Source organism: Nylanderia fulva, unplaced genomic scaffold, assembly GCF_048542155.1.
Source record: "Nylanderia fulva isolate GAGA-0341 unplaced genomic scaffold, ASM4854215v1 Scaffold19, whole genome shotgun sequence".
Classification (NCBI taxonomy): Eukaryota; Metazoa; Arthropoda; class Insecta; order Hymenoptera; family Formicidae; genus Nylanderia; species Nylanderia fulva.
Window position 1 is genome coordinate 537482 of NW_028190161.1, and position 26712 is coordinate 564193.

Below are 26712 nucleotides of genomic sequence, written 5' to 3' on the forward strand. Positions count from 1 at the left end.
GAAAATACGAGTTGTTCAATAACATTAAATTTTATCTCGTGTCTTCAGCACAAATTAATTAAAAACACAAATAAATTGTATCAATATTATATTACTTTAGCCAAGCTTGTGAAAACCAATTGTTTATGAAACGAGAGATTCGTGTAGCTCTACAACCAGCACCCACAAATGGCCCAAATGAAAAAAAATTTAAAGTGATCTTGCCATTGATCTCACCTCCTCGCGGGACAACTGATTGTCTTTGTCGGCATCGATCTCTTTGAAAACATTAGCGGTTGGTGGTGAGTCGCTAATGTTCATGAGCTCAACCTCGAATGTAAGAGTAGCACCTGAAATCAATAACTTTTCGTGTTAATAGCTTGCATGATGTAGGCAAATTATGAAAAAGTAAAGAAATTGCTTATATAGATGGTAAATAAAAATTATTAATACTTTTAAGCAATAGAGAGAACCTATTTTTTGTCAATTAAATCATTAAATTAGAATATAATTTTTAAAAATTTTTAATCATTTTTATCTGTGTCCATTATTTATCTAAAATATATTATTAAGTGTTATTATGTGTGTATAGGATATTAAAATTAAGTTACCACAAAATTTAAAAATAAAAATATTTGTTTCTTTGACATTTACAAATGAGACAAATTCTCTTTTTTAATTTTAATTATTCGCTCTTTGCTAAAATTAACATTTTTTGTTATAAAATATACATTTTTTAATATCCCAGAGATAATGCGTATAATATACTAGGATCCTCTTGGATACAAAATTTTGGATACAACAAGATTTCCATTCCGTGAGTCAAAAGATTTATCTATTTTTGAAATACTATTAATCTCGATCTGACAAGTACTCGTTTATCATTTTTAGAGCGCATCGATCTGCTGTCGAACGCTAAAGCTTTTCACGCGGTTTAGTGATATACATACATGAAGAATATACGAGCACAGATATAACGACAAATCGAACAAATCGATGTATACAAAACACATATAAGATGAACAAAAATAGCTTTAATTAAAGAGAAAAAATATGCAGCTTGTTTAATTATAAGAACAATAGAAATAGACAAAAGTTAATATTGTACTTATGTGCAAGCGATTTAACCACTTTATACTAAAAGCAATACTTGTTAAAATTACTCGTAGTTTTATTAATATTTTGGATATAATTCGTAAAGATTTTTAATAAGTAAGAAAGAATTTTAATAGGATCTATGAATAGTAAAATTAATTTTTAAACGTATATGTAAATTAATATATCTTATGCCTCACAAATTATATAATACGTACAGTGTCTTTTTAAAGAACATTTTATATGTATAAAATTTTTTATCTTATCTAAATAAGTGTATGTAAAAATAAATCTGAGGAGACAAAATAATTAGATTAAAAAGTATTTCACACTGTTATGTAAAAATAATATAATAATAGCAAAATAAGATACAAAATTAATATATTAATAAGATATATAGGTAAGGATTAAGCTTGTGAAGCGGCTGAGAATTAATCGCGCTCACACACATATACACATTTGGCCGATCGCTAATAACGTCGCGTACAGAAATTTGATCGCCAATAACAGCGTCTATAGATATCTGAAATAACAATGACCAGCAAATTCGTCTGGGGAGAGAGGGCTAACGAAGTGTTCGGCGCGAGAGAGAATGCATACGCGCGCCACGGCACGTCCAGCCATTAATTATGGATGGTCCCGTCGCGATTAAGCCGACCCTAATGAAATATGGCGCTTAATTATTCACTATTTAAACGAGTGAAATTAATATGGCGAATAATAATGCGCCGACCAGTGTAACGACCGCCGTCGCCGTTGAAATTGGACGTGAGAAATAAAGAGGGATGTTGAACATTTAGGCAAAATTATTTCGATCCTCGTCGTCTTCTTCATACGAAAGCAAAGATACCTCGACGATAATGATACGAATCCGAATAATTTAGCATTTAATAAATTTCTAAAATGTAACAAACTTGTCATAGATTGACACTTATAATGAATTCAGGAGGACAGGAAATAAATGTAATTAATATTTTAATTCTTTGTGTATTATTATAGCAGCGATATGTCTTGAGACCTCTTATGATAGAAAACAAATTATTCATCCAAAAACAAGATCCGGAAAAATCATTTTATCAGGATATATTTCTGCATAGACGTCTAAATACTCGTTTAACAATTTATCACAGTCGTCCCTGTGTTTGGTGCCAAAAATTATGAGTATGGTTACTTACTTTTAGATTATTTACGACAAAAAAAATTTATTTGTTAATAAACAAGGCCCGGAAGAGTTCCATTTAACAATATATTTATATATATGCGCACAAATTTCTGCGTAGACGCCTAAATACTCGTTTAACAATTTATTACAGTCGTCCCTGTGTTTGGTGCCAAAAAATACGAGTATGGTTACTTACTTTTAGATTATTTACGACAGAAAAAAATTTATTTGTTAATAAACAAGGCCCGGAAGAGTTCCGTTTAACGAGATGTTTATATATATGCGCACAAAAATCCATACAAAACTCATTGTGGCCATTTTGACATCTAATTCCAAAAATTACAAGCATAGTGATCGGAATTTTACAATTGTATTCATATAATTAATAAAAAAGGGTGATCAGATAGTGATTCTCAGTACAATAATTACAGATCCGCGAGCCAATCGCAATTGAGACAGTCAAGATTCGTATCGATTCTGTATAAAACTCTCGCGGATTTCTCTATATTTAAAAAATAATACAAATAAGCAGGGAAACTGGTGCGTAACAGGCGATTTATCTGCGCTGCGAAAGAGGCGAATCGTTCATCACTGTTGATTTCGCCGGTTGCAGAGAGCCGCGTAACAGTGCTCAATTTAATGGTTGATGCTTTATTGGATTTCCGTGCAATTGCATTTTTGACTTCGATTCCGCTACTAACGACTACCCTTGTATCGACCTGTCCGATATTGTTCAACGCACATCCCTTCTTCCTCTCTATCCGGGTTCTCTATTTCCCTCTAATCCCTTCATCGCGCACGTAAAAACGATCCCTCGTGTAATTTGAAAAATGCCCATGTCAGCGTGACGCCTTTTAATCGCAATGTACACCGTTGTAGTCCAGTTGATTGGCGAATATACACCTATTGGCGCGTATCTCGATTGATAGAGGAGCTCGGAACAATTAGAGAGGCAACAGTCGGATGCGTCGCAAACGTGAAAAAGTGACAAGATTACAGCGCACACTATTAATTTGTAGATATTTACAGCCATATTGGCAAAATTTTTAATTAAGAAAAACAATCGCTATAATTCTTCACGTCCAAAATAATTTATTCGTTTGGAAATAATATTTGAGATTTTTTAATGAAAAGAAATTGATTGAATCTATGAAAATGATATAAATTGTTTAAGAGATTAAAATTTTAGTACAATTTTAATTTATTGTATATTTTCGCTACATTTAATAAGAAGAGAAATTGCTGTAATAATACAGCATGGAAATGATATGTATAAAAAAGGGAATATATGTATAAAGAAAATGTAATACACACATATATTATATAAAATGTTTTGTTCGCAAAATTTTTTTATCATATTGTAAAGATAATTAAAAGATTACTAGATTTATTCAGACAGAAATATGTAACAGAGAAATAATTTTAACAAATTTAATAAATTTATTAATTAAAATCCATACACACACACATTGAAATTGTATTACTTATAAAGTAAATTTTATGGAGAACAAATAGAATAAATAATAAAGCTTTTATGTTCTTTTATAATCATATTTATTTCACGTAATATTAGAGAGAAAGAGAGGAAAAGAGATAATTTAAAACTGTTCAACTTTTACATTGATAAAATTTAAATAATATATTGTGTTAATGTGCGCGTATGTATTATATTTAACGTAATTAAGCAATTAAAATGTACTTTTTATAAATATTATTAACATACAACGTACATTTTATGTGCAGCATCATGTATCAATTTGTCTTATTTTACTTATTATTATTTTATCATTATTATTATTGCTATTTATCATTATTATTATTTTTTATTAACAATGTTATTAGTTTAAAGCTTGATTTATAAAGTATTTTAATTTTTTAAATATAGAGAAAAATAGCAAAAAAAAAATGTCATTACATACCACCAGGAATAACGTTTCCGGCACCTTTCTCGCCATATCCAAGTTCAGGCGGTATCGTCAACTTCCTCTTCTCACCCACGCACATATCCAAGAGACCCTGGTCCCAACCCTTGATGACTTGCCCTACACCCAGCTGGAAAGTGAATGGTTGATCTCTGTCCAAGCTGCAACAATAAAAAGAAACAATTTTAATCAGATTTATATTGGACAAAATCCACATATAATTTTTTTTTTGCATAAACGTATTAATTATTCAACCTCTTATATTTCAAATTTAAAAAAATATATCAGAAAGATTTCACACAAATATTATTTTCATAACAAAAAAAAATTCTTTCTACCAATCACAAAAACATTGGTATATTATTAAAATCGTAAATTCGCGTAAAAATAAATTATGAGAAAACGATATTTTATAATCTTCACCTCAAATTATATTGGAGTAATAGAATAAGTATCTGTAGATGAATCGAATTAAAATTTCGTGTCAAGTCGAAAAACCGCAATGTTCATCAGGACGAGTTTCACGATGACTTATTCACGTCGGGAGTTAAAGGTAACACGGCGCGAGAAGAGAAGCGACTGTCACGGCGGACTAATTGGAAAACGTGCGGAACAATTGAGTCCCATTTCGCAGTACCGCGAACTTTCGCCAAGAATTCGCCATTGTGCCGGAGCACCGAATGCAACTCGCATGACTACGCTCGATATTCCGCGCTAAGTCAAGAGGCTCAGGTCGCTATTAGAGGTGTCGATTTGTCGAGGTCTATAATGAAGCGAGAAACAGAGGGAGAAAATGAGGGAGCGAGAGAGAATGGTCGTTTTTGGTGGAAAATCGACGACTCCGTCGACGGAATATTGCGGAACCAGCAAGGCAAAGTCAACCCTTCTTCTCTGAGTGAGCCTCGTTCAAGATATCTTGACATGCAGCTCTAAGGGCGCAACATCGAACTGGAAGTAATGCCTAGCAACGTGTTGCTAAATGCAGTCGGGTGAAGAGTTTCGTGCGCGAGTGCTAATGTAGGCGAAGCGATACAGAGTAATAATATAATATATAAGAAAGGAAACATATACGTGATACGCGATAATTATGTATAATAAGTTCAACAATGAAAGAGATGTAGATGAGATAAAAAATGCAAAGTTGGATAATCTAAATAATTTTATAAGCAAAGTCGAGAAGAGAAAGAGAGAGAGAGAGAGAGAGAGAGAGAGAGAGAGAGAGAGAGAGAGAGAGAGCAAAATTGTATACACGGAAAAAAGAGCAAAGTATTTTATTATTTTATTCTTAAAGAAATTTTATTGCATATAATGTGTGATTATATATACATTACAATTTTTTTTCTTATAGAGAATATTCTTCCGTAAAGGAGATATAAAAATTATACGTAGTTAGGTATAAAATCTTCTATATCTATACATTCTCTTTTAGTATAATCTCCATCCACTTGTACTTGCGGCAAAATGAGCTCGAGCAGTGTGTGGAAATTATACTGAAAAATAAAGGTATATACGGAGAATCTTCCTTTCATTCATTTTCTTTATACGCAATATTTTCATTTCGGAATAACATAAAGACTGGAGAGAAGTGAGGCATTATATTTTCTGAATAAACCGTACACTATGTATTCTCTTCTTTCGTTCCTTTTCCGTGTCGCGAAAAATTTCAGGGTAAAATTCGAGAAAAAAATTTAATTATATCTTATAAATACATATTTCTTTCTCTAGCTCTTTTTTATTAAAATATAATGTGGATTAATAATATCCGTGTTATTATAGTTGTTTCTATCATCTATTATTACAAGCAATATTTAAGAGTGACCCTTTCTTTATTCAGTTTTATTCTTGAATTGTGTTTCGCATAGCTCAATTCAACTTTATCAAGTACACGTTAACTGCGAGTGGGAAAAACGATATTGAGTATCTCGGACGCAATATCATCGGATCGATCATTTTTCCCGCCGTTCTGAAGCGCAGATGATATAGTCAATTTTCAGCGTTATTGGTTTTCGGCTACCTTGCTGCGAAGGCAAGTCTTCACCATGAAAGCAGATTACTTTTTCAGTGATCCGCCGTATTAATACATATAACGCATTTTTCCGGTGCATTTTAACATCTGCTGTTCTTTTTATAATCTACATATGTACAGTTTTCACAATTTATTACTAATATTTATTTCTTTATATTTTATAATTTACAATACGCAGTTTTATCAGAGATTCAGAGTTATCGTCTGTGATGGTTGATATTTATGCAAAAGAGAGTTTACCCTGCTCGATCTTCCATTTTGATCCAATCCGATAAATATATTTTATTATTTTATATTTACATATATATACACGGACACAACTATGAGTAATATTATTAATCCACAAAGTTTCGCGTGGACTTTCTATAAAAAAATATTTTCTGGTATTTCTATTCTCTGGATCGATCCAGGATTCCGTAGCTTTTTTAGCGCGCATAAACGTAAACGACCTGGTATTATTGGCTAGATTTATTATTTATTGGCTCATTTACAGAAATGACGTTTTTCAAGATAAAACATATCATTAGTTTTTATTTAAAAAATTAGTTAAATATGATTTTTTACCTTTCGATAAAGAGAACATTTAAATATTCTATTTCTGACGCTAATCTGTTTTGATAGACATCATTATAAATTACAATAACAGGAAATAAAATTCGAGATCAATCTTGGGAGTGCAATATATTTATATAAAATAGAAATTTAAAATTATTGAATAAAATAAGATATAAGAAAAGAAAAAGAATTTTAATAATATTAATATAGAAACATTCTCCCAAAAAAATTCTCTACAAATTGAAAATATGCACCATAAGAAGAAATATATGTATAGTATTTATAATATACAGGGTGTCCGGTAACTAACGGACCAACGATTACAAATGGATTCTTTGGTCAATTTGGGAACGATTTTTCCTCAGCGAAAATGTCGAAAAAGGTCATTATTTTTTACAATTTTCCAATATTTGTCATTATGTATCTTTATAACTAAGCCTCAAATTAAAATTTTATCATAGTAAACTCTACCTGAAATTATCTGAAAAATGTAATTATGTTAGACTTTTAACTCCAAAACGTTTAGTTTTCAAAAAACCCATTTTTTTCAATTGCTTATAACTCGAAAATTATTGACTTCTCAATATGTTTTCGCTAAGGAAAAATCGTCTCCAAATTGGCCAAATTGGTCCGTTAGTTACCGGACACCCTGTATATATTTTTATGAACTAAATCAAGAAATAGTATTGATTTGAAGCTACTGTTACATTTCATTCTGCTAAATAATTTAAACGGTGTGTTAGAGTCGATTACGGCTAATTGCATCTTTGTACAGCATCCTTTTCCTACATACGGCGCGGTATATATTTAAGTACTTTCCAGATACTCGAGAATTCCGTGTTCACGAGCGCAGGGTCCATTTCCCCTAAAACTTTCTCCTAAACTTCTGAAAACGTTTCCAAGCGTAACGGCAGAGGCTATAGGTATTTCAAGCTAATCTTGTCAATGAGCAGCAATCTAATTATATTAGTATACGTATACGCATCCGCGTGTTATTATATCGATATTAGCGCCAAATTATTCTTATTATTCCGCGCTAGGCTATGAATATAGAACAATATCAACGAAATATCAACGCGAAATATAATCATCTGCTTCGTTTCGATGTCTTTTACCCAACAGATTGTTAATATAACGTTGTATATCGATGATAAAGCGTTTAAATTGCACAGAACTGAAAATCGAACATTACTCTCAGTCAGGCAGAAATATATTGCTTATTTAACTGTTTCGAGGTGGTTTTCATTTTCCAAGGGATTAAATTGAATATTCCGTATATTGGCTATATATGAATAAGCCAAGCCATTTAAAAATACATTTGACAAAAATACAAATGTTATTCTTTAGCAAATAAAATTTACAATTACTCACAACTCTTTATAAAAAAAAAAAAAAAAAATATATAGATTTGACATTATCCCATTATTATAAAACATTATCATTAAAACTTAATTCGAATATGCTTCATTCAATAAGAAGAGTCTTGCAAATGACTCACTTGTCGCAAATGTATATTAATAGAGACTAAATTAGTAAAATTAAAAGATTAAATCCAATAAATCCAATTAAACTCAGAGAGTTGTTAGAGTGACAAATCCAGAATTGTATGATCTTAGTTCTACAACTCCTCAAAATAATAGTACCAGGTAAAACCGTTGAAGAGAATTTCATTAATGAGAAAGAGAAGATAGTCTTGCGTGTGTTTGTCGTTATTTGTGTGTGGAGATATAGTCTTCAAGAATGATATCGATCTCGGCGTTCGTTTACTTCCCTACTTCGTTAGTGATAATTAAGCATCACGCGCTGTTGCGTCTTCGTTTATTATTTTATTAATTATTTCATTAATGGGAGCATCATGACGCTACTCTCATGTCTCTGGGTTAATTTATTTCTCGAAGACTCCACGATCACGAGATCTAATATTACGCCACCTAATAAGCATCGTATTTCAACGCAGATACGAGGTGACATATATTCCCGCTGAAACGATAGCAACGGATTAGCAATACGATAGTTATTTTATTTCACAGAGTAATTCGCGGTGCATCGGCGAAATGCATTTCGACAGATTCGATAGAGGAAGATTCATTGGATCGAAAAACTTCGAGATGTATTGAACGCGCTGGATCATACTGATATATATTTAGCTCGCTCGCGTAGATAAACTAAAATGGTAGATTAAAATTGTAACATAAAGGGTTTAAAATACATGTGCATGTTTTAATAACTTTTTTATCTTTGTTTTTAATTTTACTAAATAATAAAATGAAAAATATAATTTTTGTGGTAAATTCTTTCTTTCAAAGGTTTACTACTTTAATTACTATTTATATATTTTCTATTTACTATTTTATATGTTTTATTACTGTAGTATAAACATGTAATAACAGCATTTTTATAGAAAAGAAAGGTATATTGTTTAATACAATATATTGAAAAATATAGGAAAAGAAAAATACTATAATTATGAAAGAATAATACTATAAAATGTGCAAATATCATATATATTTAAAATTGTCGAAAGATATATGCACGTTATTTCATTCGTTTTAGAAGATTTGTCGAAAAGTGCATTCTTGAAGTGCGCTGAATTGAATCTAATTCATTTCTGGAACATATCCTTCTTGGTATTTCATCTTCAGGTTTTCAAATATGCCTTCCGCGTCAAGAGTCTCCCAAGAGTCCCGAGTACGCCTCCCAACAAGTAGTTAAATAGACGCTATGGGCGGCCCGGTGGTGCGCCAGGAGAATTACGAATTACGCGGACTCGAATTACATCAGAGAGAAGCAAGGGCTTAGGGATAAGGATACTAGAAAAAAGGCCGAGCACGTCCGAGTTCCGGACGTACGGCGAATAGACGTTGTCGTGAAATGTCACGAGCGAGGAATACGAGGAAGAGAGATATAAGGATGCTAGGACAGAGAGAGGAAAGGCCGTACAACTGCTCTCCGAGACTCTTCTGGCCGCTAAGAAATTCTAAAGGACCGAATCTCGCTGTCATCTTTCCCCTAAGATCCTCGGGCTTCGTGAATCTTTCGTGTGCATATCCATGTATATCACGGTGAGGTATTTAAATATTCAGACGACTTCTTTCCGAGAGCAACCCTTGTGCATATATGTTAATACGTATAACGAGAAATAAATATATAGGATGTATCTCGAAAGAAGTAAATGACAGTACAATTTGATTTAATAAAGAAAAACTAAATTTTCAACTAATAAAAATTTTAATATATATATATAATTGTTACTAAAATATTTTGTAAATATGTTTATGCATTGTAAGCTATTGCTAATTTATTTTTTGTATTACGGTAAATACCTAAAATATTTTTAATGGCTTAAAATATAAAAAAATTGCAAACCAAATATAATTAAAACTTTTTAAAGTTTTAATTGCTATTTTAATTGCAGGGTGTATTTTCAAACTTATATTTATTTCACTGTTTTTTAAATTGGAATAAATGATGAATGTAAACGGATTAACTAAAGGATTTAATTCTATTGTATTTTATTCTATTCTGTTTTTACAAAAATTTATTGTAATTTTATTTTGAGATTTAGTTAACAAATACTATTTATAACTGTCATAAATAGCAGCTGCAAAACATGACGAATTAATATTCTATTAAATATATATATATTTAAATATTTTTCTGCAAAAGAGAGAGAGAGAGAGAGAGAGAGAGAGAGAGAGAACAAATTATAGAAGAATTGAAGAATTCTAAAAGAGATAAAAAATAGGAAAATAAATAAAAAAGAGTAAAGAAAGAAAGCTAAAGCAATGGCTGCAACAGGGATGGCAACTGAAATTTTGTGAAGATACGAAAAGAAGAGGCAAAGACAAGGGTGTGAAAAACTAGTTAGCCCTTCTTCGCGATGGTATTTGCATATATTCGCAGTCGAGCCAGACGCTATCTAAAAAACATAAATCGTGCTCTATACGAAGATTCCAACGAAGAATGAAAGAAGAACGAAAGATAAAGAGAGTGAGACGGAAAATAGAAGAGGATAGATTGCATTACGCACCCTCGCATCAGAAACACAAAGATAGAGAGTGAGAAGATGAGAGTCAGAAATAATGTATAGACGATGAGGGACAAGACTAACCGGAAGGGAGGGTAGGCGGAAAGAATCGCTATCAAAGAATATCGCCCCTTGTGCCGCGACGGCTCTCGTTAACATATCAAAGGGCCGCGGCGATATTTAAATTTATTCCTCCCTGGTAGCACCTTTTGCGCGGTTTTACGTATCGGGATCGCGTTGCGCGAGCACCACCAATCGTGGACGTGTATTCGCGAAAAAACGGAAGGAGAGGGCAGGTTCTCTCTTTGAGCTTTTCATAAAGGTCCGCCCGCAGTTGGACGAAAAAGCTCATTCCTCTCTCTTTCGCAGAATCCATTCTTATATACCCGTTTCCGCGATCGAGAAATGCTTTCTATCGATACGCGGCCTCGCTCCATTGTCCACCAGAGTGCAAAGCAAAGAGGATTAATTTTTTGTATTACACGTGCAGGCAAAGTGGCACTTTGTGTGCGTGTTTTTTGTGCGAAAAACGGCCAATTTCCCACGCCGCCATCTAGCGGCGACGCGGTGAGTGAATAAGCCGCATTCAAAACCATTGCCTACGGCTGAGCCGCGTTCAAAGTTATTGTCCACGGCTGAAGCCGTGGGCAATGTATTGAACACGGCTATTCCCGCAAGATGGCGACGTGCGATCGGCCACCTCGCGCACAGAAAACGCGCACAAAGCCACTTTGCCTGCACTTGTAATACAAAATAGTATATAATATACTATTAAGACGGTAGCAAAACTCTTTAGATTTTTCCCTGAGATGTTTCCTTTTGAAGGATGATTGCTACCTGTTTAATGTATTGCAATATTATTCAATAATACGAATAAATCCTGGTGATTTGATGTAAAAATATTGATACAATCACATGTACTAAATATTGTGAATAATGTGTATGTATTGTATTTATATTCTAATAATTCAGATAATTGAAGAAGTAAGGAAAAGAAGCGCTGAAAAAGGATTAGATTATTTATTTTTAATCCGCTATTAACAAAATAAAAAAAATTATAATAAGTATTTTTTTGATTATATTCTTTGTATACACGTTAAAATAAGATGCTTTTTAAAAGAGACGCATCATATACAAAATGTTACAAAGCGTCGCAGATAACTCATGCATGAGATATTACGTGTAATATCTCATTTACAAGCCCTTGTGTTTTAGTTACATCACTTTTAACGGCCACTCATGCGACTTGCCTCAAGTGTCGCGCGAGAAGAAACGAGCAACAACGTAAGAATTTATTACACCATTAAGTGTCGACACTGGCTGCCTCTCGGCCTGATATTCGGAAGTGCTTCCGCGAAACGTCGTTATAGATTCTCGTTTCGCATCGTAAGAAAATTTACAAAACATCTTTTTTACAAAGCATTAAAATCAAGTTACGTTTATTCCAAGAAGAAACCCGTCAAATAGCCATGTCGTCAAAAAATTCTTTATTATTCTTACATCATAAATTTAGAATGTACACCATTTTTTAAGAGACCATAGCAAACAAATATCCTACATAATTTTAATAGATAGTTGCGAATCTTTCGAGACAGAGAGTAATATCTCGTCTAACATTTTTTAAGGGGATGCTGATCGTTTTGAAGACAAATATTATTTTCATTTACTGTAATTATTTAGCTTTTTTTCATTTTTTTTTATACATATATAGTAATCCAGGTTTGTTATATATATTATGAATAAATTCTAGTAAAGGATTTTTTATTCTGTCTAGGCGATAAATAAATAGTTAACAAACACAGTGAGCATTCCCTTAAAGAGAGCAGAAAAATTCCTTGCTCCGTCTAGCTCCTGATTGATCCGCGTAATGCGAGAGAATTTCGCATAAACAGGCTGATAAAAAGCGTCGCCGCCGCGATGCAGCGTTAAATGCAGATTAGCCTCTCTCTCTCTCTCTCCTCGTGGGCTCGTATAATGCGCGAAAAAGTGAAAACGTTGCTCCGGGAGGACGAGGACGCGGCCCCCATCAAGGGCTCGGTAGGATAAGTAAGAAGGGCTATTTTTCAGTGGCGGCGCTTTATCCGGGACACGGAGCGACACCGTGTAATACCGTGGCGCGACGGCTTATATGCATTCATAAGATATTCATAAGAGACCTCGACCTCCCCCGCGCTTCAATTTTCACGGGCGACAAAAGGGCGGCTCGACGATGGGTCGCCCATCCCCGGCATAAAGGATCGGTAGTTGCACGGCAAATGTGATGATACCGCCTCGGTCGCTTCCTCAAAACTGGCCGAAGTTTCGCGCGCGTTTCCCCGGAAATTACTGCGAACTTTTGTACAGATTGAAAAAGTTTTTTTTTTTTTTTTTTTTTTTTTCGAAAAAGGGTTTCGATTGTTAAAATGCGACGCGTTTTCTAGACGGCGTGTCCCGAGGAAAACTTTTATCGCGCGCGACTCGTCCTCCCTATATTCTTGCAATTCGCGGGTACAAAGTTTCATCCAGATTGAGTAGTGGCTTTTCTTTATAAGCCATCCAGATAAAGTATTATTCAGATTATGATTGAGTATTGCAAAAAAAAATTTATATGTTGGCTTTTGCAAATAAACAACGGATGATTCTTATCTCGAACTTCTTGCCGCGACTTTCCGGCTGGTTTATTTTCTCCGTCTTCATTAAGAAGTGTCTTCGGAACCGTCATACGACTATACGGCCTCCCTCGAGACGGCGTGAAATTGTCTTAGTGGTTGGAGAGGGCGAGTCTTGTCGCAAAGTTTTCTTTCTCGACGTTATTATCACACCCAACGCGGTATTTTATATAATATAAAAGTATAATGCGTTAAGATTTGTGACATTATTCGTAGTTAATCTTCTTATTATGCTATTATGCTTTCAGCTTTTTCCTCCGTTTTATGCTTCTTAATAGCTTATAAAGCGAGAAAAAATTCTGCAAAAACTTAAGCTTTTATAGTCTACACTAACTATAAAGTAAAGTTGGATAATTTTTTCAAAGTATAATTTATAGAGTAAATTTTGAAAGTTATACTTGTTATATCATTATAATTTAATTTGGAGCCAATCAAAATTGTTTTGCAATATTGGTATTAAATCTGTGAAACTTAATATTTTTATTATTTGATTGTTCAATAAGTATTCAATTGTAATAAGTATAAAATACTTATAACTGTGTTTCATTGAGCTATTTAAATATAAATTATTTTATATTCAATCTTTAAGACGATCTCTAGATGATTTTAATTAAACTACTAACAGATTTAATTATTCGACAAGGGTTCAATTGTAATAAGTACAAAAATACTTATAACTGTGTTTCATCAAGATATAAATATAAAATATTTTATTTTGAATTTTTGACAGTCTCAAAATCAACATTAAGAAGAAAAGTGAGATAAAAATGCAATTTCTAATTTTTACATTGTTCGAAAAACCAAAAAGAGTCCCATCACTAATCTTTAAGACGATCTCTGGATGATTTTCCAACAGATTAAATAGAAAGCACGTCTCCTCCAGCCGCTGGCTGGCTCTACAAGGCAACAGCATAGGCACAACGTCGTACTTCGCTGTAAATTCCGCGTGTTCGCTCGATGGGGTGGCTTAATGCAAATTTAGGTAGGTTGCTCGCGCGCATGCGGCTTTCAAGTCCCGTAGACTCGGGCTAATTAATTTATAGACTGCGCCCTTATCTGTTGCTGGCGCCTACTATACAGCCACTACTTGGCTGGTCGTAGTGGTGGTCGTCAGCAAGTTGCGCCCTAAGTGCGCCAACAGGGAGCCCAGTTACCCGTAGATCCGTGGCGATAACGTGTTCTTCCTTCCTCGCCTATCCGAAATCTCCTACCAGACTTCGGCCGAAAGTTAGACGAGAGAAGGGAGTCGCGCGTCTGGGAATCGCAAATGACTTTCGTGCGGTCCAGCTCGAGCAGCCATCCATCCAGTTCTCACTTGAGATTGAGTGGATAGTCTTATTGAGATGATTAGTCTGTTAATGTTCGATGCTGGAAACTTTATTGTCGGAAATCGAGAAATATTTTCCTCTCAAATTGTTTATATATACAGGGTGTCTGATATGAGATGTCATACCGAAAATATACAAGTAGATCTTGTTATTTGTGGAGACAATTTTTCCTCAGCTAAAATATTGAGGTATCAATATTAACCTCGTGGAAATAAAATATTACCAAAACCACATTCTTCAATTAATTTCAAGTAGAGTTTTACTTTAATAAAATTTTAATTTAAGGTTTAGTTATAAAGATACACGATGGCAAAAATTGAGAACACGCAATAAATGATGGAATACCTTGTATATTGTGTTTAATTCTAAATGAAATGTGTAGTTATTTTTTAATTTTTGTTTGATGTGCATTTTTGTCGACAGTATAATTAGAATTATATTTTAAACGCTGAAAAGAGCAAGAGAATATATAATTTTTAAAAATTGTCTCTCCTATCTTGATTCGGTCATCAATTTTTTAAATTTGGAAAGTGCCAACTGCATCGAGACATCAATAATAAAAAAAAACAAAACCGTAAAAAAATCGTGCAAATCAAATTTGTCGTCTGAAATAAACCAATCGTGATAAACGAAACAATAAATATTCGTTTATCGATAAACGATTTTTTTATTGATAAACGAAGTAGTTATCATGCGTCATCGAAATAAATAGTAGCCTCCTATATATACCTACGTTGAAAAAAAAATTGTACAGTGTGTTAAAAAAAATGTCGTGCATCTCGCGCCGCGACTCTTGATCGCCAATCAAAGAGTAAAAAAAAAAAAAATAGGAAAAAATTAATAAAAAAATAAAAATAGAAAATAAAAATCATTTGGCGATTCGGAACGCATCGGTGCATCATCGGTGCACCGATACTGACGCTGTCGTCGACGATGTCGGCGCCGCGAAGCGTAGGTGCTAGAGCTCGTTAGATCACTCGAGCACCCTGTGAACGCTGTTAATTGCATCGCGCCGGTGCACGCACCGATTTAGTTTATCGCTCGGCTTGCTGGCGCAGCCAGAGGACGACGAGAAGCGACGAGAGGGTGCACGCGTCAACTTTGTACGAGTGTGCGACACGTCGTGTATACAGGATAGGGAACCAATCGAATTTTCCCGGGAGATCCTTGTGGTAGAATAGAATTGTAGATAAACTGAGTTTATTCAGATCGCCGCGAGAGCTTTTATATACGAATGCATTATGGCCGGGACGGCGAAAAGGTCGGCAGATGGCCACCGATGGAAATTGGCTTTTTAATTGGCAATGTGTGCCCCTGGATGTTTTTCATGGAATTTTAGTCTACGTCGTTGATTTGTAGAACGGGAGGAATCGATGGACGGAAATAAAATATGAGAATTGAAATTTTTTTACGACTAAAAATAAGCGGCTCAAAAGTGCAAAGTGCAATTTTGTATCTTTTAAATCGATGCCTTGTACGAAACTAAATTATTGTTTTTGTCTAACTCTTGTTGCGGGAATACTTTTTAATCTGCAAGCAACTGAGTTAATCTATAAAACAATCCAAAGAAATTATTTAATGGTTATTATTATGATATTTTCTTGCATGAGGTGAACATCAAGATTGGCGTAGCTTAATTCTAGTAGCCCGTCGATAATCGTGGCGTACGAAATTAAATTATTGTTTTTGTCTAACTCTTGTTGCAGGAATACTTTTTAATCTGCAAGCAACTGAGTTAATCTATAAAACAATCCAAAGAAATTATTTAATGGTTATTATTACGATATTTTCTTGCATGAGGTGAACATCAAGATTAACGTAGCTTAATTCTAGTAGCCCGTCGATAATCGTGGCCTCGAAAATATAGTGCAAATAGGTCGTGGCGTTGCGATAGAGATAACAGCAGATAGCATTGCATATTTCATGCTGCACCGTATACGTAACGTGATGCAGACCCCGCATGGGAAATCCTAACGCGACCGTATGTCCGAGTTTCGCGCATCGTGCAAACTAGAGTAAAGCTCATCCATGGAAAACGGTGTCACGGAACCGAGACAAATTCATCTCGCAGCATGTTGATCCATTTTCCCACCCCCGTGTTGATCCATTTTCTTCCGTGTCAGGATGACGAGGTATAATCTTGTTATACTAATCGTTTAATCCGTTTTCATATAACTGCCACAACTTATTAAAAGCGTCAGATTTAAACGACATCTTGTTACGATGCTCTAAATCAAATCAAAATTTTAGATAAACTTCTCGCAATCGTATCATTTTCATTCAAGTTGGAGCAAAATAGGAAGTAAGTACGAAAATATCTGCGACTAACTAACTCTTGTTTAACGAAATAAATTTAGTTATTTAATTAAATAGTTATTCAGGATTCTAAGTGTAAAATATAGAACTTTGCTGAATTTTATTTACATGAGTTAGCTGAAAAACTTTTCGAAAGCTTGTTGAGCTAAGTTTGGCAAGATACAATTAAAAATTTATATATTACAATCTTGCCTCTTAGATATATTACGATCTAAATTAAAATTAATAAAATGCAATGTTAATCATTGTTAACCTACATATGAATTTAATTATTTAGTTGCTTAATTATTAAAGATCTGAAATGGAACTTCGACGAATTTCACTTACACGAGCTAGCTGAAAGGCTTTTCAAAAGCTATGCTAAAATAAGTTTAGCAAGGTATAATTAAAGATTAATGTATTCCAATCTTGCCTGTTATCACAAAGTCATTCGAATCGCGGTCGCGAATTTTTAAATCCATTGTTATTAAATCGACTAGAATTAAATCGACTTCTATAATTCTTCACGTATTTTCTCTCAAATCTATTTTTTTTATTTTTTCACCAATTTAATTACTAAGAAAATTTTTCACGGAAACAAAGAAGTAATACACAATTGAAAAAAATTCTACTTTACTTCAAAATGTGAAAAGTAAATAAATAAATTAGATGGATAATTAATTAGAAAGAAATTAAATTAAAAAATAATATTAATAATTTAAATAAATTTTAATATTTAGATTAATTATTTTAATAAAAATTATATTAATTATTATTCACTTTGTTATAACTTTTCATTTTTAATCGCTCGCATTGTTGGAAGTTTCATAGACAAATAAACGTTCGAAAGATTTGAAAATATCACATGTATGTTGAAATTTAATCCGAGTAAATGTGATTTTAGCACATGCTTGATGTTATATAGTGGAGGAATTCTCATAAGAGTGAAGTCCGAATTCCAACGAAAGCTTCCTGAAAATAGGAAGGCAATCCCATTTCATAGGATCGGGAACATCATCCAAGCAGACATATCCAGCTATAGCAGCATCAGATCAGCAGTGGGCAAGAAGAGAAGGTAATGGATTTCTGAAAACTTTATCCCTTTAGGGATAAGGAAGGAGGCGGACTTTGTGTCTGCCAGAGGGAATATGAAGTTTCGAATCACGGAATTAGCGGGTCTCTAATAGGTCTCACTGAAAGGCTCGCATAAGACTACCGAAAGTTTTCTGTGTTCTAATGGACAAAAGAAGTTTCCCCCTTACTTGGCCGAACAATCGAGACTTAAGAAGAATCCAGGAAAAGGCTGTTGGTGAAACCGACTAAAAGTTTTTACGCATATTGCAAGCCACGAGTTGGGATAGGACGAAAATTTGCAAATATTATTCACGGTAAAACGTGATTGTAAAATATGTTATTTCTATCATTTATTAAGACTTAATGTAAGAATCTTTTTTAATTTTCGTATCCTTATTTTATAAAAACAAAAGATTAAAAATATTGATTGAACTATTTTAAACTTTTATATTGCTTGCCATAACGATTAATTAGCATATGAACTTTTCAGGAAAATGTAATTTTAAAATTATAAATGCAATAAAAAGATATTACTAATCCAAATATTGCATTAAATGCAATAATCTTTTTAACGGACACTGTTATTACAAGAAATTTCGCCAACAATGCAAAAAATTCAGAATATTTGCCATTTATAACATAAATACACGTTGTACGTGTGTGATGTGCAGAGAGTATATCACTCTTATTCGTAAAATATGATAGGATAAAGCGGGAAAAATAGATGAAAAATTGTCGATGAAAAATGCATGCGTAGCTGTCTATTAAAAAAAGAGGAAGATAAAAGACAGGTTACATGGGTCACTGTGAAACGAGAAAAATGTCCGCATGGATGACAATGGCAGCGATTGTTCGGCCAGTGAAAAATCGACTAGATTGTTATTTCACAACGTCGCGGAAGGTATTTTACTAGATAGTAAACGGGTCAAGTCTATTCTATATCCAGCGACTGTTAGTGACAGGCTAATTACTGAAAGCATGAGTATTTTTATTGATACAGCCACCGTCACTGTATCTGACATATCTGGGTATAAAAGCGGAAAATTAATTTGTATACAACGGCGCGCGCGCATTGCGTGTTTGTGTAAACTCGATTGCGTATGTCCTGCAAATGCGTTCTGCGCATTTAACCCTGCACTGTTATTCTTTCGGTTATGCTGGATTTAGTTTGTCAGAATTTTTTAAATAAAAATCCATCTGAGATAAGTTGTAAAGCTATATTTTAATTGACAAACAGTTATGTATTTTTTCAAACATTTTTCAATATTATTTTAATGCAATTGACCACTTTGCAATCAATTATTTAACCAGTTTTAAATTATTTGCAATAAAACTGATATAAGCAATTGTTGAATGTATTAAAAATTATATATATTTATATATTTATAATAATATTATATATTATATATTATATATTATATATTATATATTATATATTATATATTTATAATAATATCAAAATAGTCTACGAAAAATTATTTGCTATCCTATTTCTTATTATACATCATTATTTAGAGAATAGAGAATATAGAGATTTAGAAATATTACAATCTTTAAAAAATAATGTTTCATGAAAAAAAAATTAACAGCATGCATTTAATAAAAAGTAAATTTACGAAAGATAATATAAATAAAAGAGTTTATATTGCGTAAAAAAATATTGATTATGATATATGTTAATATTCTTTTTTAACGCCAGATCCAATAAGAAAATTAACAGTGTTAAGAAAAACTTTGAAATATCACTTTGCGCAAAATTGACTGCTAAATTCGTTGAAATTTCCATATAGCACTGGTTGAATTTTTTTTAAATTTTCACGATTGTCAGTCGAATATCGGCACTAGTCTCGCGTTTTTTCGCCGCGTAACGTAGCGGTGCAATTTTACGAAGCTAACGGAGCGGTGCAATTTCAACATTCGCTGGCCATCATGATTTTCTCTTTCCCGCCACATCTCGTCATTAAATTTATATTTGCTCGGATTGACCGGGGCGAGGCACGAACGGACCCGGCAAACGACCGCCGTTTTCGCGAATAAAACGGAGGGATCCGATGCGGAATCAGTTTACCTCACGCGGTGGACATTACCGCCTCGCTCGTTCGAAGGCCGCAATGCGGCCGCATAAAACCACAGAGATTCGCATCGTACAACCCCATTTGCCTTCTCTATCTCTCGCGAAAATGCCACCTTTTTTCGTAAACGGAAACCATCTACGTGTTAAAAATACTTAAGCTTATCATTACTGTATTAGAGAGAGTCAGTCTGTATTATTTTTAGTCGAAAAAGACGAATGTAAAATACATCGCATTGTGAAAGATTAAATATTGTATAAACTAATAAATATAAAAATATCGAAAAGTTTATTATAATTACGAAATAAAAATTGTTTTCTTATTCTGAGTGGAACTAATTTTTTATTATATGACAATATTTCATTTTCATTCATGACAAAATTTATTTTCTGTTTTACATTGTTGTAAAATTTATTATAAAATTCTTTGATTAAAATAAAAATGTTTTTCGAACAATATGAATTAACTTGAATGTAATTAACCTTTTAAGGGAAGAAACGTATCAAAAATCTTATGTATGCCCGCAAGTACGCAATTAAAAATAATGCAAATTGCTTGGGACTCGTCGTGAATACAATAGAATAGGCAAAGAATTTTTAGTCTGTTGATAATTTCACTGAATAAAACTGCAGAGATTCGCATTATGTGGCTCCCAGTTTGCATCTCATCATTATTATCTCTCGGCGAAAATCTAGTTCTTTATATTAGCGCACATTTGGGGTTGCGGAAGTTAATGAATTCTTTCGCCACTCTTGAATTTCTTTTTACAACTGACGTAATAATTGATAAAAAAATTAATAAAAAGAAATGTCATAAAAATCATTTTATTTATTGATAACAAATGCAGATTATAAAGATTATAAAAAAATTGATTTTAATAAATAAAAAAAAAAACACCAAAATAATCGAAAAGAGTTTTAATATTTCATCGATTCATATATGCGTTTGATAAATTTAATAATAAATAATATATATCTGATTCCTGCTTGTAAAAAGAAGTCTCACGGTTTAATGAAGTATATATAAAATACAATAGATTATCGCATACATTGTAGAACTGTCCAATATATCGTTAGCTTTTATATTTTTTCACGGTTACAAAAGCCACCATCAAACCCTATCGGATTTCCTTTCGGACGGTGCATCGTACAGCCGCATTCATTACAAAGTACACCGTTGCGAGACGTCGTTGTGAAAGAGGCGGCTGACAAAAAAAAAAAAAAAACCGCGGTATCGTTGGCCAGCGCCTGTTTTTAACGCCGGCACGTAAAGTTTCCATTAGGTGCATTATTATTACCTGTTCGACAAAAGTCCGCGTTTCCCGTTTCCCATTTTTCCGGCTCGCGCGTCGGCAGACGCCGCTATTTATAATCCGGAAAACGACGCCGTTACGCTCCCGTGCGCCCAATAAAAAGTGAAATTTATGCGTGTGCATATACGTCGAATACTCTATGACTCGTAATAATATAGCGCGTGTGTGTGAAGAAAAAAAGTTTCGCGTTTCACCTTTATCCCGTCGACTTTTATTTATTCGCGGGAGAGTGATCGTAAAGGGATTAAAATCTCTTAATAAGATATGGTGTATCGTAAAACTACCAATTTTAATAATTGAGAAATTATATTAATAAAATAACTTGGCGTGGCTTGTTAAAAAAGTTTACCATTGTATTTTGAGGCATACTTTGACTCTAATTCTGTCTAACTATGAAAATACGTTGCTTTATGCGCGTTACAAATTTTTATCGTTAGTGTAAAAGTATTTTGTGCACAGATGAAAGAAAATTTATGTAATTTTAAATAAATATATTAATTATCACAATAAAAAAAAAAAAAGAAATACAATTTAATAAAAAAAATATTTATGAGATACAAAGTATTAAGTGCACATATACGAAATATAGAATAAAGAATATAGATATGAAAAGACACATTTATTAATTGAATCTAATTATTTTGTTATGTGACGCGTAACATATATCGAAGATATTATTCCGGAAAAACGGCTGATGTCTTCCCATGATTTTTTGCACACGCACGTCTGGAACAATAGTGGAGCATAATTTAAGCTGGAAAAATGATATTCCACAGACATCGTAAGTCAACGTAAACCACGGAAAACGTGGGGCGTAATTTCGTGCAGTAAATCTGCAACGCTCGTAAATCGCTTTATGGAAACTCCACCCATCTGCGCATGAGATCTCCACATCCTTAAAGACGTTCTGATATAAATGCTCATGCAATGCAGTCCGATTCTCGCAATGTTATGTACAGTTATAATGAATTCATGACGATTATGTTTAAATACGAGTAGAATAAGAAATATCTCTCTTTTAGATAAAATATAAAAATAAAATAAACGTATAATCCGTAATTTTTAAATAAACAAAATTATATGTGGAATATATCTGTGAAATGCATTCAAAATATTTTTTTCACTATACCTAGATGTAAATTAACTCATCTACACGCGTGCTGTGGTTCTTTATATAAAATCCCCAACAAATAAATATTATAAAATAAAATAATAAGTGGTATAATAAATATATAAATTATATAATTCTATTTTGCACAATTTTATCCATTTATTCGAGTTAGAAATCATAAAAAATTAATTTATCAGTAAGTGTTTGGAGGATTAATTAAATAATTATTTATTTCTCCTCTTCCGTAGGAAAGTGCGAGGAAAGTGATTGAAAGATACGTGCGATTTGAGCCGAGAAAAAAAATTGCCCTACGAAAAGAACAAGACAAGGTTCTTGGAACGGTGCAGCTGACGCATATGAAATTTCCATATTCGAGCTCGGCGAAAAGTGACATTGCTTCGTTCTCAAAGGAGTGAAACGAGCGATAGCGAAACATTTGCAATTCCCGAGGATATTCGCAGGGAATATCCTATGGAACAGGCGTGACGCAACCCTATGAAATCCCGGTATCTTGCTTGCGAATGTAAGATGCTGCACAGCTGTATCCACTGCAGTTTCCGCGGTTGCAATAATCACAGAGAGAAATCTGACTTCTATTGATGCTCTCTCTCTCTCTCTCTCTTTCTTTTCTGGTAAATGTACTTGAGAATAATTAATTGTGCAGATTATGTTTAGTACACCTCTCGGCTTTATACAACCACAGTTCTGTAATTAACTGATGATTTTCTTATCAGCTTGTTAAATTGAGCGAACAAAGAAATTTTTTTATTATTTAATTAAAATGTTTAATGGCATGAATAATATAATAATAATTTTATATATATTTGTTGACTAAGCGCATATATAGAAATTAAAACTAAGACTGTACATACAATTCTGGGATAATTAATCAATAATATAAACGCATGGAATTTTTTCATACTGAAATAGGTTATAAAAACGTTGTTAATTTTTTTATATCAACATTTACTCAGTTGAGAACTAATAATGAGTCATGCTTTATTAATTGTAAATGGCCTTTCCGTGTGTAAACTAATACGTAATAACGAGAAGCTTTTCATTAATGAATCAAAGTTAGCATGCGGAATAATTTGCATATATTATCTCGGACTATTAGACATCAAAATAGCATCCACAGTTATCTTCATGGAAGTTTAAGTACTTGGGTCTAGAGCCTCATTATACGGTAACCATATCTTCATCCGTTGAAGCGAGAAGTATGTATACGAGAGCTTGCGAGGACCGTTAATTAAGAGCATAGTAATAAGGGATATTAAGATTTTATATGTCCCTTTGGGACACCAACAGATTTTGAGAAATGATTTCTAAGTTACTGGCCAGTTTTCTATGACAGTGAATTGTTTGCTATATTTTGCACAGAACTATAGAGACGTCACAAAATTATCACTCATATTGTGTGTTTTCTAGTTTACGATAATATTTATAATCTAACTATGTGTGATAATAATATTGTTATCTAAAAATTAAAAAAAAAAGAAAAAACAAGATAGTATTTTTTATAACGATTAATAAATGATATTTATTTTCGAGAAGACCGGAAATTATTGAGCAAGAATATATAAACTTGTTCATACATAAATTAGTAGTAAATATATTTTTATTTTGTTAGACTTTTGCTTCAAATTCACTTTGAATTAAATCAGATTTTATTTTTGCTACGAATGACGTCGAGATTATGAACATTAACTTTATTTGCAACTTTGAAATAATTTTTAATGCAATTACTTCATATAGATTGGTAAGTTTAAACCGAACAAATCTGTTTCTCTTGCAAATTACGTTTTACATAGTAAAAATAGAAATAAAAAACAGCTTTTCATTTTTCCACTCTTTAGTATAAATGACAATTATTTATATATAATCCCGATTATTACGAATATAATATTATTACAAATAATACTTTAATATGTATAAATTATCACAATTCATTTTTCTTATGAACGAATATTTGTAATAAAACAAAACACTTAAAAATCTTCATTGACGTAATTAAATCGAAATCACATTAGCAAGTGACGTGAATAACAAATTCAACTCAAATAATTGAATTACGAGGGTTGCTTTTGAAAAGAAAACGTTCCGAATAGAAGGCGAATACGCTTGAGGTTGAACGCATTAACGTACAACTCGACGTTCAAGGGATTTTGTTTGTTTCCAACACCCAACATCTCGACGAATACAACGTTAATGTCCGCTAATGAGTCACTGCGGAATACTATTTGTTTGGTAATTCTCGCAAATACTGGAATTACGAGCTGTCGACAATTGTGTTGAGCACAATGCTACCAATATTTATCACTATTAAGTTCAAGTCGCAGCTCTGATGCGTTAAGATGATGTTCTCGGATATTATTTTTATCCTTCTTCAATTATTTTTATTCATTCTTAATTTAATTTTTTTTTTCTGTCGATTTGTCATCTATGTGTGTCTGCGTTTAAAAAAAAAAAAATCCGATAATCGTCTGTCGACGCCAGCACATTTGCGAAACAAAATTAAACTGTGATATCTCCTTTTAATAGAATTATCTATATATATATGTACTTATATTTAAAAATTTACGTTTCGACTGTACAACAGTATTTCTCAATACATAAAATTGACGCATAATAAATCAAATAAACAATAAACATTTGAAAACAAAAGATTGAAAAACCAAAGGTTAAAATAATTCACTTTGAATTAAATCAGGTTTTATTTTTGCTACGAATGACGTCGAGATTATGAACATTAACTTTATTTTCAACTTTGTTTGAAATAATATTTAATGCAATAGAGATTTGTAAGTTTAGACCGAACAAATCTGTTTCTCTTGCAAGCTACATTTTACACAGTAAAAATAAAAATAAGAACAGCTTTTCATTATTCCACTCTTCGGTATACATACATTTTCGCTCACTAACGACACATTTAAGTTGACAATTTTTTCTTTCTTTGAAATATGGTCCCGATAATTAATTATTTTTGTAACATTGCGAAACATTTTAAACGTTTTAGTTGGCCTTTCTTTTATCAATTTGTTGAATTCATACGAGCCAAAACTTTTAATATATAAATTTAGTATAATTTCAAACTTTACTTATTTCTTTTTATGACACAAGTATGTCAAATTGGCTAGACTCTTGATTATAAATTTTATCAGAAAAAGTTACAATAATAAAAAGAGAAATAAAATAAAAAAAAAGATAGAAATTAATTCCATCTTGGAAATGAATCCTCTATTAACATGGGGAGAAATTTGGAAACTGACAGTAGTGATGGAAATAATAAGGAAATGCTACGCAATATGATGATACATCGCGATATAATATGCAATTAAACTTAATTTTCACGGTGTCGTCCTTTTGTGCATCGACGACAAAATCATAAGTTGGTGAGCCGAAAATTATTGCATTACCGCGCCTTAATTATAATTGCCGGCTCTATCATCTACTGAAGGAATAAAACAGCGAGGGAGAGAGTAGAGAGACCGGAGAGTCTCAAAGCTCCGTTAATTAGCAAGGAAATAATTTCTCGGTCATTAACCAACCTGCCGCCGTTTCTCTGCGAAGAAGGTGCGAGATCGTGGATTATCTGCGAGAAGACAATGGGAAGCATCATTCACTCTAACACATGACTGTACAACGGTAAGACTATGATTGGCAATCTCTCAAGGTAAATCGATTTCTCTTTATCTAACATCATTTCATTTACACAATATGTTTGCTTATTTGACACAGCTGATAAATAGAGAGATGCACCTCGATCGCGAAGGTGTTTCTTCTTTAAAAAATTTAAAAAAACCACGCATTAATTAATAAATTAAAAACAAAATTATTTTTTCCAATTTTTTGCAGTAATTAAATATTCTACTAACGATAAGAATGTATTTTATCACTTTATCAATGTATAATATATATCGTGATCTAATTTAATTATAATTAACATTTTATAGAAATATAATTCTAATATATCCTCGCAATAATTTATATTATTTAGTTCGAATGTTTTATTAGTTCAATTTGCGGAACGAAATTTTTTGCCCAGAAACCTTGTATCAACTGTACCCAACTTCGATTACTTAGTCAATTTGACTAAACTTTGCAAA

General features: G+C 32.6%; 1 protein-coding gene across 2 annotated transcripts in view; it reads right to left on the reverse strand.

Moving 5' to 3' along the window:
* Fkbp14 (peptidyl-prolyl cis-trans isomerase Fkb14) overlaps positions 1-26712 on the reverse strand; it is a 63606-nt gene that overhangs the window by 2383 nt on the left and 34511 nt on the right. Inside the window, exons 2-3 of one of the 2 annotated variants that reach the window (XM_029309154.2) lie at positions 4156-4319; positions 217-329 (exon numbers count right to left, since the gene is read on the reverse strand). In XM_029309154.2, coding sequence (XP_029164987.1) covers positions 217-329; positions 4156-4319 — 277 coding nt within the window. Of the gene's footprint in view, positions 1-204; positions 330-4155; positions 4320-26712 lie in introns of both variants that reach the window. The other variant, XM_029309153.2, reaches the window with a different exon arrangement.